The sequence below is a fragment of the Syngnathus floridae genome, chromosome 3, assembly GCF_059516105.1.
Source record: "Syngnathus floridae isolate MCC-2025c chromosome 3, RoL_Sflo_1.0, whole genome shotgun sequence".
Classification (NCBI taxonomy): Eukaryota; Metazoa; Chordata; class Actinopteri; order Syngnathiformes; family Syngnathidae; genus Syngnathus; species Syngnathus floridae.
The window spans coordinates 10677104-10693287 of record NC_142415.1 but is presented as its reverse complement, the minus strand read 5'-3'; the positions used below and the strand labels follow the sequence as shown (position 1 = coordinate 10693287).

General features: G+C 42.8%; 1 protein-coding gene across 3 annotated transcripts in view; it reads left to right on the top strand.

The window, feature by feature from the left end:
- Positions 1 to 16184, top strand: part of dmxl2 (Dmx-like 2) — a 29195-nt gene that overhangs the window by 8585 nt on the left and 4426 nt on the right. The window contains exons 12-48 of one of the 3 annotated variants that reach the window (XM_088371627.1): positions 295 to 564; positions 644 to 873; positions 966 to 1168; positions 1422 to 1543; positions 1824 to 1913; positions 2035 to 2143; positions 2223 to 2342; positions 2446 to 2673; positions 2870 to 3156; positions 3615 to 3781; positions 3867 to 4518; positions 4744 to 5073; positions 5153 to 5272; positions 5454 to 5589; positions 5983 to 6093; positions 6213 to 6382; positions 6759 to 6856; positions 6980 to 7145; positions 7414 to 7678; positions 7806 to 8008; positions 8134 to 8505; positions 8905 to 9087; positions 9157 to 9453; positions 9563 to 9754; positions 9844 to 9920; positions 10079 to 10209; positions 10616 to 10861; positions 11103 to 11285; positions 11568 to 11648; positions 12261 to 12287; positions 12532 to 12722; positions 12869 to 13002; positions 13091 to 13176; positions 13260 to 13461; positions 14145 to 14262; positions 15088 to 15153; positions 15738 to 15824. In XM_088371627.1, the coding sequence (XP_088227753.1) occupies positions 295 to 564; positions 644 to 873; positions 966 to 1168; positions 1422 to 1543; positions 1824 to 1913; positions 2035 to 2143; positions 2223 to 2342; positions 2446 to 2673; positions 2870 to 3156; positions 3615 to 3781; positions 3867 to 4518; positions 4744 to 5073; positions 5153 to 5272; positions 5454 to 5589; positions 5983 to 6093; positions 6213 to 6382; positions 6759 to 6856; positions 6980 to 7145; positions 7414 to 7678; positions 7806 to 8008; positions 8134 to 8505; positions 8905 to 9087; positions 9157 to 9453; positions 9563 to 9754; positions 9844 to 9920; positions 10079 to 10209; positions 10616 to 10861; positions 11103 to 11285; positions 11568 to 11648; positions 12261 to 12287; positions 12532 to 12722; positions 12869 to 13002; positions 13091 to 13176; positions 13260 to 13461; positions 14145 to 14262; positions 15088 to 15153; positions 15738 to 15824 (6750 nt within the window). The remainder of the gene's footprint in view (positions 1 to 294; positions 565 to 643; positions 874 to 965; positions 1169 to 1421; positions 1544 to 1823; positions 1914 to 2034; positions 2144 to 2222; positions 2343 to 2445; positions 2674 to 2869; positions 3157 to 3614; positions 3782 to 3866; positions 4519 to 4743; positions 5074 to 5152; positions 5273 to 5453; positions 5590 to 5982; positions 6094 to 6212; positions 6383 to 6758; positions 6857 to 6979; positions 7146 to 7413; positions 7679 to 7805; positions 8009 to 8133; positions 8506 to 8904; positions 9088 to 9156; positions 9454 to 9562; positions 9755 to 9843; positions 9921 to 10078; positions 10210 to 10615; positions 10862 to 11102; positions 11286 to 11567; positions 11649 to 12260; positions 12288 to 12531; positions 12723 to 12868; positions 13003 to 13090; positions 13177 to 13259; positions 13462 to 14144; positions 14263 to 15087; positions 15154 to 15737; positions 15825 to 16184) is intronic. The other 2 variants (XM_088371624.1, XM_088371626.1) reach the window with 2 other exon arrangements.

Here is a 16184-nt window from a genome sequence, read left to right as displayed (position 1 = left end):
TCATCCAGGCATACATTACACTTCCTGGTGATTATAGTGGAGGAGGATTTGCCTCTCTTGTGAAGCTAAATAAGCCAACCAGAGTGTTCAAATCCTCTCTGACAGTGTGTTTTTAACTTCAATATCTTTGTCAAGGCATACCATTTGATACAGCCTTGCCTTGGCTCTCATTGACAATTAGCTAATGTATGCGGTATATATAATGTTTTGGCTGGTCAGCAGTTATTGTGTAAATCCAACAATCAAATCAGTATGAATGAGTGTGGTTATCTTTCCTGCCCAATATGCCTACAGGTGTCCTTTTCCTCCCGTATCCCAGTGGCATTTCCTACAGGCGATGCCAACTCTCTGAGTAAAAACATCTTGATGTATGCCTGTACTTTGACCGAGAGGGAGAGTTTCAGGGCAGGCGATCAAGGAAGGATGGTTCAACACGTCGCTCACTCTGCCTCAGCCTCGGCCGGCCTTGGCTTGCCTGCATTAGCCTCTTCTTATTTTCCTAATCCCGGCACTAGTCCTGCAGTTATGATGGTCTCCAAGCATGTTGACGGATCTCTTAACCAGGTGTGTGTGGGGGGATGGAGTGGGAATAATAGTATTTTTGTATGCTAGGAGAATCTGAGAAAATTGTCTGCGTTTCCAGTGGGCTGTGACATTCGCCGAGCACTCTGCATTCTCCAATGTGATGACCGTATCCCACAAATTTCGCTATTGTGGCCACCGTTTCCATTTGAATGACCAAGCCTGTCATACAGTGCTGCCACTGCTGCTCACATCCTCGCACCATAATGCACTGCTTACACCTCCCTCGGCTCCTGGAAGCATGGATGGGGAACAACCTCCCACTTTTCCCCTTCCAAAGGGACTTCCAAGGTAAGAAGCAATGAAAAGGTATAATGGACAAGAACCAGAAGAGGTTGTGACAATAAATATCACAAGGATCTCTCTCTCTCTTTGTTTATCAGGAAGCAGCTTCGCAATGCAGCAACAAGGACCTTCCATGACCCCAATGCCATCTACAGTGAACTCATCTTGTGGCGAGTGGATCACATTGGACCACTGTCATGCACCGGAGGGGTCTCCGAACTGGCTCGGATCAACTCGCTGCACACCTCTGCTTTCAGCAATGTTGCTTGGCTGCCTTCACTTGTCCCCAGCTCTGTACTTGGTAAACATGTCAAAGATGTCTGAATTACTTCATGATATCATCTGTCTAAAATAAAAGACAGTGCAGCAACATTTCGTACAGCTTTGAGAGGCAGTCATGCATTTGGTATTTACGAACGCATAAATATCTAGCGTTCAGATGATCAAAGTCTACTCAGCTACAATATGCAAAGGAAATCATCTTGTTTCCTTATATTCTACAGCCTTAAAAGTCTGTTTCATCTCACTGTCGCACTATATTTTGCTCCCTTCAGGAACATACTGTAATAGTGCCAGTGCCTGCTTTGTGGCATCAGATGGTAAGAACCTTCGTCTGTACCAAGCTGTGGTGGATGCCAGAAAGCTACTAGATGAACTCTCAGATCCGGAAACATCTGTGAGTGGACCAACACCCAGAAACACACGAATGCCACTTGTCATGTGGCAACCATATGTCACCTTTTCCCTGTTTTTGAATTGAAAGATATTTTGTGGACTTAACTCGGTGGGTGTCAAGTTTGAAGTAGAGTTAACCAAAACACAAAACTCTATAATTCACTCATATTTAGAGAAAAAATAACTAAGGCATAAATTAGCATCATATATTACATAAAAATATCTTTGCATTTTCACCACATTTTCTCTGTACTTACAATCATTTTTGTGTCACGGTTCAGAAACTAGTTGGTGAAGTCTTCAACATTGTCAGTCAGCAGTCTACCGCCAGACCTGGCTGTATCATAGAGCTGGATGTCATTACAAACCAGGTGAGTCATTGCTCTTCACATCACTTTCCTGAGCGTGGGGGGGAATCCAGATCTTGGAATACTAAAATTGTGTACACAGAGTATGTATTGTAATTGCGCTTTCTTTTTCCTTATGCAATAGTGTGGTTCCACCACGCAGCTGCTCCATGTCTTCCAGGAGGACTTCATTCTAGGTTACAAACCTCAAAAAGAACCAGACACACACACAACTGCTTTTCCATCTGGCGAAGGTGCACCATACGATCTGTTTATTACTGCACCTTCTACAACTTCGCAAACCTGATATTCAATAAACTTTTCTGACACCAGATTACCACCCTCCACCATTTTCGGAGAAGTTTTTCCTGGTGGTGATAGAAAAGGATCTCAACAGGAACTCAGTGCTACAAATGTGGCACTTGCACCTCCAGTCTGTTCAGGCCTGTGTTGGTAAGATATTTATTTTAATAGAAGCATTATTTGGTAGTTTTATTGTATACTCTCATCTCTAAAATGCAATCCAGCTTCATTGTTACTGTGTTTTTGTGCGCAGATGATCTGAACGAAGATTCTAGCTTCCAGAGCCAGCTCATGGTTCCCAATCAAGTCATGAATCCCGACTCATCTCCAGAGACCTCCCCTATCAGGCCCCTTCCACGCTCAGCCTCCACAGTCAACTTGCAGTCAGCCAGCAAACTCATCCTTAGTTCCAAACTGGTGTACAGCAAGCGACTAGACTTGCCCCATGGGGTAGAGGTTACCAGAGCCACACCGTCTGCTGGTGAGCCTGAGCATTGTCTTGACTGTTATTATTTTCAAATTTAAAGAATTGGATTACAAATCTATATTTAGCTACCTTTTATTTATTAATATAAATATGTTGCAAATTATTTCCGTACTACATGTTAAAAAAGAGGAGAGTATCTGGCATTACGTTACGGATTATTTTTGTTTTACTCATCTTGTTTTTCTTTTAGGTCATCTCAGTTCCTCCTCCATCTACCCCGTGTGCTTGGCTCCTTATCTGATTGTGACTACCTGCTCTGACTCTCGGGTGCGGTTCTGGCGTTGTGCCGTCGAGGGTGATCATGGAGATAGTGACAATGAGCAGGACAAGAGGATGTACCGCTGGGAGCCGTGGGCTCTAATGAACGAAGAGGAAGACAACAACAGCGCTGTGTTTGTGTCAGGGCGGCCTGTTGCCGTGTCATGCTCCTACATTGGTAGGCTGGCTGTGGCTTTTAAACAGCCACGTCAAGGACAGGTAATATATTTGAATGTTCTATAGCTCCAAGATTACATTATACATGTTTAAATCAGTTGTTGCCTGTATATGCAATTCTCCCAAAACATGGGGCGAGTCTGTGTTCGCCTTAATTAATTAGACGGTGATTTCATTCAAGTATAAATATTTTTTATTTGTAAAATAGTCAACAAACCTTATGTACAAGATATGTCATAGCTGTTGCGCATGTTCTTTGCATTTCCAAAATCAAATCCAAAATTGCTCTAGTGTTCAATAGAGTTAATAGTTTTGTTCTCAAGGAAATCATAACATTTTAAATTGGTTAATGATGAAAAAAAATCAAACAACTTGGGGAAAGATCATTATCTATTTGTGAAGAATTATTAAAAATGAGGTGATAATTCATAATGCAGCATTACTTTTAATCATTTCTGTGCCATTTTATATATTTTAACTTTTTTTTATTCCCCCTCTAGATTTCTGGGAAAGATTTCTCCATGCATGTGTCTATCTATGAGTGTGAATCAACTGGTGGTTCAGAGTGGGTTTTGGAGCAAACTCTCCACTTGGAAGAATTCAACAAACCCTCATCAACCTTGGACCCGAGAGTCAGCGTGGACTCTAACCTCTTTGTTTACAGCAGGTCAGGGAGGCACTGCCTATTTCTGTAATCTACTCTGCTGCTATCAGCTGTCTCAAATATATAAGGAAATTGCTGTCTGTACTAGGTCGGACCTGTACATGAGCCGAGACCACAACTCACCCAACATCAAGCATTACGTCCATTTGGATTGGTTGTCAAAAGAAGATGGCTCTCACATCCTTACAGTGGGGGTTGGATCCAACATTCTTATGTACGGTCGAATCTCTGGCATGGTCAATGAGCAGACAAGCAGCAAAGAAGGTGTGGCTGTCATCACCCTTCCCCTAGGGGGCAGTATCAAACAGGGGATCCGCTCTCGCTGGATCCTGTTAAGGGCAGTGGACCTGTTGTCCTCTGTGGATGGTACTCCTTCCCTGCCAGTCTCACTCTCTTGGGTGAGGGATGGCATCTTGGTGGTGGGCATGGATTGTGAGATGCATGTGTATGCCCAGTGGCACCAGGACAAGAAGCCTGGTGAGGGAGAAGAGGGCAACCTATCATCTGCAGACATTGCTGGAGGTCAAACCGCAACTTCTTCCGCAGTCTTCGAAGGGAGAACCAGGTCTAAGAGTGTTTTTGAAGGAAGCACCGCAGTGGATGAGGCCCTACGTGCCCCAGCTGGACTTCAAGAGGGTGGACTTTTTGAGGCAGCACACTCCCTGTCCCCAACTCTACCCCAATATCATCCCACCCAGTTGCTTGAGCTCATGGATTTGGGAAAGGTTCGCCGCGCCAAGGTGAGTCATCCTCATCCCTTAGTAAAGTGGTTCTCAAACATGTTCTCCTTAAAAAAAATACTTTTTACATTAACACTGTGGTTGACATAATTCAGTAATTCTTTAGCATTCCACTAGAGAGAGTTTGTGTTCTACTAGTGTTACTCAAACCACTATTTGATGACCACTGCTCTAGTATTATTTAACAGCAATTTCCTGTGTGTATTTTAATCGTCTTTCTGCCAGGCCATTCTTGCTCATTTGGTGAAGTGTATTGCTGGGGAGGTCGCTGTAGTAAGAGATGTAGAGGCAGGTGAGGGTGGAGCCAGAAGACATCTGTCCAGAACCATCAGTGTGACCGGCAGCACCGCAAAAGACACCATCGTAGCCGGTCGTGACGGAGGAAGGGATTATACCGAAATCAACTCCATCCCCCCACTGCCTCTCTACGCGCTCATGTTGGCTGATGAAGACACTTCCTTCAAGGGGGCAGAAGAAACTGTCAAAGGACCCAAAGTGGCCAACGGTGAGGCAGGGCACATTTCAGCTGAGGACCAGTATGCTGACCTCTTCCAGGTTTGTACACAACGGTCGAAAGCATTTTGTCGTTGAAGATTGAGGCTGATTCCTTTTATACTTATGACTGTGTTAATAGGTGCCAACAGTCACCACAGACGACTTTGTGAACTTTGCCACTGACAAACCTGAGAAGAAATCTCGTGTTATCAACCTCTCACAGTACGGTCCTGCCTACTTTGGACCAGAGCATGCACAGGTATTAAGGAGACTGAAAAAATGAATCTGTTACGTGTTACATTTTTATCAAGTGCAGAAATTCTAAATGCTTTAATGGTAAATTAAGTCAGCAAACTTACTTATTAGAAGTAGCCAAAAAACATAGTGACAACATCAAGCAGCTTCATTATGACTCGTCCTTTACCCATGTGTCTGTCTAGGTGTTGTCCAGTCACCTTATGCATTCCAGCCTCCCTGGACTAACCCGACTCGAGCAAATGTTCTTGGTGGCCCTTGCTGACACGGTAGCAACCACTAGTGCTGAGGTCACCAGCTCCACTGACCAACAATACACAGGTCAGAAATTGTGTCAATGCACTGTCATTTTTATTGGATACCTTGGAACGTACAACATGTGTGGTGGCATAATGTTTAATTGATGCAGTGATTTATCTTTACACAAAGGCTGTGCACACCACAGTTTAGTCAAGCACTTTGCAGCATCGTCCATTGTCCTTATCTTTTCGTCTTTTTTTTTCTGTAATTTATAATCCGGTTTATTTAGTCTTTTGAGGAGAAGACATTAGCAGGTTGTTCCAGCACAGAGACAGTAAGAAGGTTCAGGGACAAGGGAAACAGAGTGACATGAAAAAGGACGGATTTTTTTTTTTTTTAAGGGTTTAAAGGGGAGACGTCACAATCAAATGAATATCAGTGACACCAGTTGACAGCTACCTGGTGTGTTTATAGGAGGCGAGGCTCTGGACGAGTGTGGACTGAGGTACCTGCTGGCCATGCGTCTTCATACTTGCCTGCTCACCTCTCTGCCCCCACTTTACCGCATGCAGCTTCTTCACCAAGGTAAAACACTTTGACACTGCTGTTTTATTTAATACGGTGAACTCTCCAGCTCATTTAATTCTGACACTTTTTCTTCATGCCACCATCACTCATCTTCTCTCTCAATATGTCCTTGTTAGGTCTGTCAACATGCCATTTTGCCTGGGCCTTTCACTCTGAGGCAGAGGAGGAGCTGCTGAATATGATTCCGGCCATGCAGAGAGGTGACCCCCAGTGGTCTGAACTCCGAGCTGTTGGTGTTGGTTGGTGGATACGCAACATCAACACCTTGCGGAAAATGGTGGAGAAGGTAGCTAGAGATCTGAATTCTGAGAAACATGTTACTAATAGCGTAATGCGGCACCAAAATAATTTATGTTACAAGTTTTAAATATTTTCGGTGAGCTTATCAGAGGGCTGGTAAAGGACAGCTACAGTTTGACTATTTCACACAACACAGAAATTAACACAAAATGAAAAAAAAATGATTACAAATTGCACACTTCCATATCAAATGTGCTTGCTTGCACTTAAGATATGTACAGTGTAGCTATGTTGCAAAATTATGATCCCAAAAAAATCACCTAAAAAAATTGGATTTGGGATATGTTCCGTCTATCAGTTTATTATTAAAAAAAAGGTTAATTTCTTTTTTTTTACTCATGAATATTTTTCTGTATTATCAGTTGGGCAAAGCTGCATTCCAGAGGCACAATGACCCCTTAGATGCTGCTCTCTTCTACCTGGCCATGAAGAAAAAGGCTGTCCTGTGGGGGCTTTTCAGGTGGGACTTTTTTATCCTAAAAAAGTGCATCAATATTAGTTATTTATTCAATTTAAAAATTATACCGTTCATTTACAGTATTACTAATTGGGGATAATGAGTTAAGTTGTTTGTTTTTCTCAGATCCCAACATGATGAGAAGATGACTCAGTTCTTCAAGAATAATTTCAGTGAAGACCGGTGGAGGAAGGCAGCTCTAAAAAATGCTTTTTCCCTGCTTGGAAAGCAACGCTTTGAACAGTCGGCTGCTTTCTTCTTGCTGGCTGGATCACTCAAAGATGCAATAGAGGTGTGAACAACTCTCACCAATGCATATCTCATATCTGAAAATAGAGATTCTTGTTGTTTTTGAGACCGCTGATTATTCTGCAGCGCTAAAACAAATTATATTGATAAATGCGGTAAATGTCCACATATGTTTCCTTGACCAAGGTTTCACATGCTATATAGTCAAAACATAGACAACAAAAAGTAAAGCTTCTTAGAACCCTAAATTACATTTAATATTTACTTTTAATCTGCTGCTCATATCCCATCTACTGTTTTGTTGTGTGTAGGTGTTGCTGGAGAAGATGGAGGACCTCCAGTTAGCCATGATAGTTGCTCGGCTGTATGAGGCAGACTTTGAGAATTCATCCACGTGCCAAGGCCTCCTTTATGAGAAGGTTCTTGGATGTGACAGGGACGGAAGTCATTACCACTGTTCTAGACTTCACCCTGACCCGTTCCTGCGCAGTATAGCGTACTGGATAATGAAGGATTACACCCAAGCCCTGGACACACTCTTAGAGCGCACCCCCAAAGATGATGATGATAATCCTGGTGAGTTGGTTTGAGACATTCAGTACCTTACTTGTGAAGTCTCAATAACATTATTAAAGGCTTCGTTTGGTTTAAGGCATTCACGCATTTCTTTCTCTCTCACTCAATTGTTTGTATTGTGTTTTAGATGTGATGGTCAAATCTTGCAACCCTGTAGTGTTCAGTTTCTACAACTATCTAAGAACCCACCCACTCATCATCCGGCGGCACTTTGCGAGTTCAGAGGGTACAGCAACCACAGTGGGGCTCACTGCAGAAAAAAGTAGTGCGGATGAGATCAACCTCATAGAGCGTAAATTGTTCTTCACCACAGCAAATGCACATTTCAAGGTGGGTTTACTTATCCGGGCCGATGGCTGTAACCACTCAAACCATTCCTGTTTAAAAGTATAAAAAATAAAATGCATTCGACAGAGCCAATTGACAACACAAGTAATTTCAATGTAATCCAACAGGTGGGCTGCCCCGTTCTGGCCCTCGAGGTTCTCTCCAAAATTCCCAAAGTTACCAAGAAATCAGGCTCCTCTCCCCTGAGCAAGGCTTCATCCAAGGCCAACGTAAACTCAAGCCTGCTATTAGAACGGACCACAGGTATGGACTGGGCTTCCCCTGCTCCCCCGGCTTGGGGAGGAGATGACAATGCAGGTGGGATGGACTGGAGCCAACCCATTGGCAAGTCGGAAGACGATGAGCTAAAGCTCGACTGGGGGGATGACAAGGACGATGATGAAGACGACAATGAGGATTGTCTGACGATGAAGAAACTTGAAACTGAAACGAAAGCAGAGGGAACTTTTGAAACTAAGCTACAGAGAGATGACTCACAGGTTGGACAAATAACCTTCAAACTGTTTATAAATAACTGTCCCAATGTGCAGCTCTGTCATTAAAAAAATGTCATTTAATTCTTTCATCCAAATGTACTCAATGAGAATGACTCCATTGAAATTGAGCAAAGCTGTAACATTTTCAAAGTGGAGCAGAGATTTAATGGCTGAAGTTGTAGTTAAATGCCTCAGCCGTTAAAATACATTGCACATTTGGACTGCGGATGCACAAAGGGAACATTTGGTGGTTCAAGCACTGCCTCTGGTGGGTCAGTAGGAATGAAATAGAGCTGTCAATTAATCTAATGGTATGAAAGAAATTATTTTAGTTACTAGTCGAGCTGGGTGTAACACTTCATAGTGAACAAGAAAATGATCATTTCTCTTTTTATCTTTTAGGGTGAGTCTGAGGTGGATGTGATAGCAGAGCAGCTGAAGTTCCGTGCCTGCCTAAAAATCCTAATGACAGAGTTGCGCACACTAGCCACCGGCTTCGAGGTGGATGGAGGCAAACTTCGTTTTCAGCTCTACAGTTGGCTGGAAAAGGAGATTGCAGCCATTCATAACATCTGCAACTACAAGGTGAAGTATTCCACATTTCCTTCAGGTAATATCTCGAACCAATCCTGTTTTATTTTTATGAATATGCAGGTGGAAGGCAAGGAGCAAGAGTCAGAAGCAGAGCACTGGGTGGAACGAGCAGCATCAGTGGATATATCAGATGACATGTTTGAGAGAATAGACGCCTGTGCCTATGAGCGTCACCAAATGGAGCGACGGCGCCTTCAAGCTAAGCAGCAGCATTCGGAAAGGCGCAAGGCTTGGCTGAGGAAGAACCAGGCCCTCCTCCGGGTTTTCCTCTCTTACTGCAGTCTCCATGGAGCCAAGGGCGGAGGAGTCACCTCTGTACGCATGGAGCTCCTGTTCCTTCTGCAGGAAAGCCAACAGGTAGCCACATACTTGTTTAATAACTGGATCAGCTACCAAATGTATCTGCAAGTTCCATGTCACTCTTCTTGGCACAGTAAATGATGAAGCCACTTATCTTTGTTTTTAGGAGATCACAGTGAAGCAGCTGCAGTCTCCCCTCCCTCTTCCAACCACCTTGCCTCTGCTCTCGGCCTGCATTGCCACCACCAAAACGGTCATAGCCAACCCCGTGCTTCATCTCAGCAACCACATTCATGATATCTTGCACACCATCACCCTCATGGAGGCTCCGCCGCATCCAGATGTCATAGATGACCGGGTTAGAACTAAAATTCATTCCCACAGTTTGTTCAGTGTCATTTTCATGAGTGGAAAATTAGAACAATGAATTGTCTCTGTCTGCCCCAGGTAAATGCTCTACACACACTGGCAGCGTCTCTGTCTGCTTGCATCTATCAGGCACTGTGTGACAGCCATAGTTACAGGTACTCTACAACTCGCACCTTTGAATGTTCATTGGCATATTTTATTTCTCTTCGGTGCATAGTTGCATCACAGCCATTCTTTTTTTTATTATATATGTATATGTAAAGGGTCCTTTTCACTGTCGATGAAAACACGTACCTTTTTATTGACTTTTCAGCAGCCAGACAGAGGCCAATCAGTTTACTGGAATGGTGTACCAGGGGTTGTTGCTCAGTGAGAGGAAACGACTCCGCACAGAAAGCATAGAGGAACATATCACTCCAAACTCTGCTCCTGCGCAGTGGCCAGGTAAATTGTTTTGCACTTGAAAAAGCAAGTACGCCTTTGTTTGTTTTTGAATGATTTGCATTTTCATTCATCTGTGTTTGACATATTTAGCATAATCAGTTTAGAGTGCAATTGAGTTGTGCAAGTCAGAGTTTCAATAAAATGGCCTATGAGAGCGCATCAACGACATGATAGCGAGAGAATATGAAAAGTGGGGGAAGCAGTGCAAAGCAGGAAGTCTGTTTATGCAAATAGGCAGATGGTGTTCTATAATAGGAGCTTCATGGCCTCTGGCAAGGAAACAGAACGAAAGAGCCTGCTCATTATGTTCATTTGTGAAATGCCTTTATATTGTGCACAGACTGCATTTTTGTTCTTTGCTATGATGCTATTTGATAATGTTATTCATGCGTGTCCCTTTCTCCAGGTGTGTCGTCCCTGATTTCTCTGTTGACGTCTGCCAGGGAGGAGGACCAGCCAAGACTCAACGTGCTACTGTGTGAAGCAGTCATGGCTGTTTATCTAGCCTTGCTCATCCACGGCTTGGGCACCCACAACAGCAATGAACTCTTCCGTCTTGCCGCACATCCTCTCAACAACCGCATGTGGGCCGCAGTCTTTGGAGGAGGAGCCAAAGTCATAATAAAGCCAAAGAGGCCCGAGGCCCCACCAGGTATAGTTAGTGTACTTAGTTACGTCCTGTCTTTGCATTTAGTCTGGGTTTATTTGCCTGTCTCTATACCTATATGCCCTAGCCCCATCCCGTTGTCAACAACGTCTCCTCCCTCCATTGTAATGCTTCTCTGAAATGTCATCAGGGCCAAAAACATCCACTCAGCCCTGATGTACTTCCTAAGATGCTGTTGTAGATATGTAGTGTCTTGTGTGAGTGTGCGCTCTGCCCTGTGTCCCAGTGCCAGCTGATTTTGAAGCAGCCAGGCCAGAGGAGTCTCAGGAGTCACGAAGACCTGAGCAGGGCAACCTCACCCAAACCCCCAAACCCATTCCCTATGAAACCCAGTGTCCCAAACAGTACCCCCCTCTCGTTTCAAGGGGAGGTGGGCCAGGCACTGTGGCACCAGCAACTAAGACCAGCTGTGAGTAACAAGCTGGTGGTTTGCAGGATTGAAGTGCATGGTAGATGTACAGTACAGGTTTGCACTGTTGCTGATGACACCCACCCCCCTTCTCTTTGTCGTGTGGTTAACACTGAATGTCTATTACAAACAGCCATGTGTGATTTGAAGTGGGTTGTTTTGATAAGCCAACAGCATATTTTGGTGTTTGTTTGCAGTGTACGTGTGTGTCTTTTGTACTGCATGTGCGTGCATTGTCCATTGTGCTCAACTCATGCTATCATTCCTGTTGTGCCGCTGAAGCAACAGTCGGGGCAAGCAAGGACAGTACAGAAGCCCAAGCTGACCCCCCACAGATTAATTCTGAAGTTAAGGCTAAACCAGGTACATCCTGTGGAGTTGTTAGAGTAATGAAGCAGTGGACCTAAAACTCTTTAAATAGCCTTGATTAGCGAGTGTTAATCCTTTGATGTTAACAATGTGTGATACGTAGTTAGTGTGTGCGCCAGTAGTTGGCATGTGATTATAACTAATGATTGCAATGTAGACTGATTCACTGAGTTGCCCGAAATCCGCACTGCTCACTGCGCTGATTTTGTTTTGTGGAAGGGGAAGATACAGATTGGCATTTCGACTCTAAAAGTGAAAAGGAGCGAGTAGAAACAAGCGTTTGAAGAACAGAGGCAAAGTGGCCCTCTTAAAATCCAATCAATTCATAGGAATCAGTTTAATACCTTTTTTAATGCTGACCTTTTGAGTCCAGATAACGGCACCATTTCACAAACGCCGAGGCACACGCATTTCACATGGTTCGCCCAAGAAAACCTTTTTCCATTATTATTTGAGTTACTTAACATCATCATTCATTGATGTTTCTCTGTCTCTAATTTTGTGATCTACTGCATTAGTTTGAGTCATACAAGAATGTGTTGTGAGTCTAACTGCTCTGTCAATTCTGTTTTGTGTTGTGTCTTGTTTTGTCTGGTGCAATGCCAGTGATAGTTCTGCAAGATAACAGTGCAGGTTTGTGCATATCCAAGTGAATGTATGCCGAATGTCTGTACAGTTCAGATTTGCACAGATTACATATTGCCAGTTGGATGTGTTCTGGGTGTTGATGCAATTCACTCATCCTGATGTATTTCTGGATATTTTGCCATTACAGTGATGCACAGTCTCAGATCCTCCTTATTCAGCATTTTGCAGTCTGGACCAAACCGATAGAATTAAAATCTGAAGGATGTTGTGTCTTTGTTTTGTCCGTCAGTGGTGCCCTCTCAGCCCCCAGCTGAGGATGGGGACCGATACAGGCGCAGATTTAATATGAGGATGCTGGTACCTGGTCGCCCTGTGAAGGAAACGCCGGCCGCCCCACCTCCGCTGCCCACAGAGAGACCCACGTACAGGGAGAAATTTATTCCCCCAGAGCTGAGCATGTGGGACTATTTTGTGGCCAAAGTAAGCCATCAACTGCATTTTTCCACATTTGGAATCAATACGATTTATGTTTTTAATCCAATTTACTTTACACCCAAACAAATGAAATGTGATGTTTGTTACTTCCCTTGTTCCCTCTCACCTCTACTTTTTTTTTTTCTTCTCAGCCCTTCCTGCCATTGTCAGAGAGCAATGCTTTGTGCGACTCTGACGAAAGTGGAGCAGAGGATGATGAAGATGATGATGACGCTTTCCTTTCTGACACACAGATGACTGAGCACTCTGACCCCAGCTCCTACAGGTGGGCTGTGCTTCTTTTCCAACCTGTTATTTGGAAGGCTGTGCTTCTGCTTTTAACAATCCTGTGTGCTGTCCATTTGGAACCATAGCTGGGCTCTGATCCGGTTGGTTATGGTGAAACTGTTTCATCACTCTATTAAGAACTTCCTCCCTATCACTGGGCTTGACTTTGCAGGTACAAACGTACACTATCGGGTTACTCTTCAGTTAACTGTAGCATATTCATTAAAATACTTTTGTGTGCTGTTTTTGCTGCAGACTTGCCAGTCACTTCGCCGTTCACAAACGCTGTATTGAAGACCCTCGAAAACTGGGAACACATTTTATTGGAGACCATGAATAAATTTGACGGTCCACCTCCCAACTACATTAACACTTACCCTACTGACCTCAGTGCTGGAGGCGGTCCTGCCATTTTGCGACACAAGGCCATGCTGGAGCCAGACAACACTCCTTTTAAGTAAGACTTGCTGTACAGTAAATCAATCACACTGACACGCACATTGACCTTAGAGAAGACCATAAACATCAGGCGAGTGATGGCTGCATCTTTACTTGAGCATCAATACATGATTCAGTCAAGCTCTGTGCACTTAAACGAAATTCAATTACGATTATTACACTCCACCATTACAAAATTGGCATAATTATATGGAAAAAATATTAGTATGCATTAATATCCAGTGAACCATGTTTGCTCATTCAAGAAAACCATACTTTGTACATTTGCAAATTTTTATTTTGAAATTACAAATTTTGTACATTTTGTTTGGTCTGAAAGAAACTGACAATTAGTGTTTCAAAGAAATGTATTCTTCGTAATATTTTTGACCACTTATAAACATTGTCTTGTTTTGTACCAAAACATAAATGATTGTTTAGTTCAATTATTACCAAAATAATCGGGATTAGCAGCCCCAATTTACTGCAGATAGTTATCGTGTAATTTTCTGCATTTTTATTTTCTACATTTTCTCTGAAAGAAATACAACAATGCTCATTAGAAATTAGTAAAGAACTCAATTTTCACTCTCTCATGCACTGAAATTCATTATTTTGTACAGTATCAGGGGTATGAATGAGATGACCTGAGAATTCATTAATTCTGATAATTCTGACATGTTTAAATTTATTGTCTTGTAGAACAAAAAATCATCAGTCCTTTCCAGCTCGACGCCTGTGGCATTTTCTTGTCAAACAGGAAGTTCTTCAGGAGACCTTAATTCGTTACATCTTTACCAAGAAAAGGAAGCAGAGTGAGGTCAGCTGATTACATGCTTTTGGGATTTTTGTTTGTTTTGCACAGGGATGAAGGCATGTGTAATGTCGTGTTTGTGGGGCATCATTTCGGACCAACACTCCTTGAAGTTGATCCATTAATGGTATTGTAAATTATTACACAGAAAAGTGCCATGAATAGAGTGTTCAGTTAGTTTAACCGATTGCACGCGCTGTTGGGAACAGATGTAAAAGTGTGGGAGACTTTGATTTTGCAAGTGAGATGTCTCCCAAGGTTTTCACAATAGAACATTTGGAAGCACACCAAAAGATTTGTATTAAGTTTGATAAATCGCATTCCGTTTGCCAAATTCGTCTGTTTGAAAAAAATCTTCAGAGAATGCGCAAAATGAACTACGCTCCAATTGTGCAATTTAGTTAGACGCAGCACCAGGAGATCAGTTTCAACATCTCTTTGCCGTGAGCAGTCACGTTTTCGCCCGTTACGTGTGCAAACCATTTGTAATTCAGGCCCTGAGCATTTATCTGTTGATATTGATACTATCCTTGCTTTGACTTCTGAGACAACTTCAAGTACGTGACAGTTAAGTGACTTTTGTGATGTCTGGAACTGCTCATTACTGTGTGGTTACCCACATAGACAGATAAGTGTCCCTGAGTGCACACTCTGAGGTGGCCTCATATAGAATACATTCAGACTATATTTCATGCTTCAAAAATCCTTTCAGCATTCTTTGAATTTTATTTTTCATTCCATGTTTTATTTTTCTGTGTGTGTGCATGGGTTTTGTGTCGTACTGTGCTGTGTTGTGTTGGTGTGTTCTACGCCTTGATGTGTGTTGTGTAGTCTGTAGACAACCATACGGACCATGTAAGGCCAAACTGCGTAGCTGGAGGTAGCGGTCCCAACAAGGTAGTAGTATTACCAAGTATCACCAGGCGAGCTTTGTCTGTCCTTCTGACTGTTGGTGGTAGTCACTACTAGATGGCTAAGCTTGAAGGAGCAACATTTAAGAAATATACTGGGTGTGGTGAATGTCTGCTCTCCAGCTTGGCTTGATAATGACTGCTCCCGCAGCTATTCAAGCATATGATCTAGTCTAGGCTAATCCTAACCCCTCATAGGGATGTCTGTGTTTTCCACTCTCACATCCAATTCCTACCAATAACAGATGGATGTTCTTATGTTTCACACTCTTTGGAGACAACAGCATCTAAGCTTCCTCTACGTGGCACACAAAATATAATTACTAACTTGCATGCTCACTGTCAGAGCTGTGTGGGATATCCACCTCTGATACTTTTGTCAGATCTTTCTCAAACTACTCATTTCTTGTTAACTTGACTCTTCTAATGCTGCTTCCACAAAATATGCTGATGGCTGCAGCTGAGTTGATTTCTCCATCCAAATTCTTAACTAATTAACAGTTTGTGTTAAAAGTCCTCTTAATGTGTACTGTTGAACCTTCTTTTTATCTGCTCTCCTAATTTATCCAGGTGGAGGCAGATCTGGGCTACCCGGGAGGCAAAGCAAAAATCATTCACAAGGAGTCGGACATAATCATGGCATTTGCAATCAACAAGGTAAAATGTGTAATCCTGGGTGAATTTTATGTATTGGCAAAATATACCATAAGGCTCCACCGATCCCAGATTTATATTTATTTGATTGCGTCTCATTGGTGCTTGAAATTAGAGTGGTGAAAAGGAGCATAAACGAGTACCTGGCAATTGGCACAAATCATTTATAAATTATTTGGCCTACAAAAAGAACCGTCAAGCTGCTTCAGAATGTTGATAAGTAGAGTGCTTAAAAGAGACCTTCATCGACAACATTGATGCTTTTGAATAAAGTGGCTTCAAGTAGAGTAATTATATTCATTGGAGGTACTGCTTTTCACAATCTTTCTTGGAAATGAGAGAAAACCCTTTGTTTGGTTCACT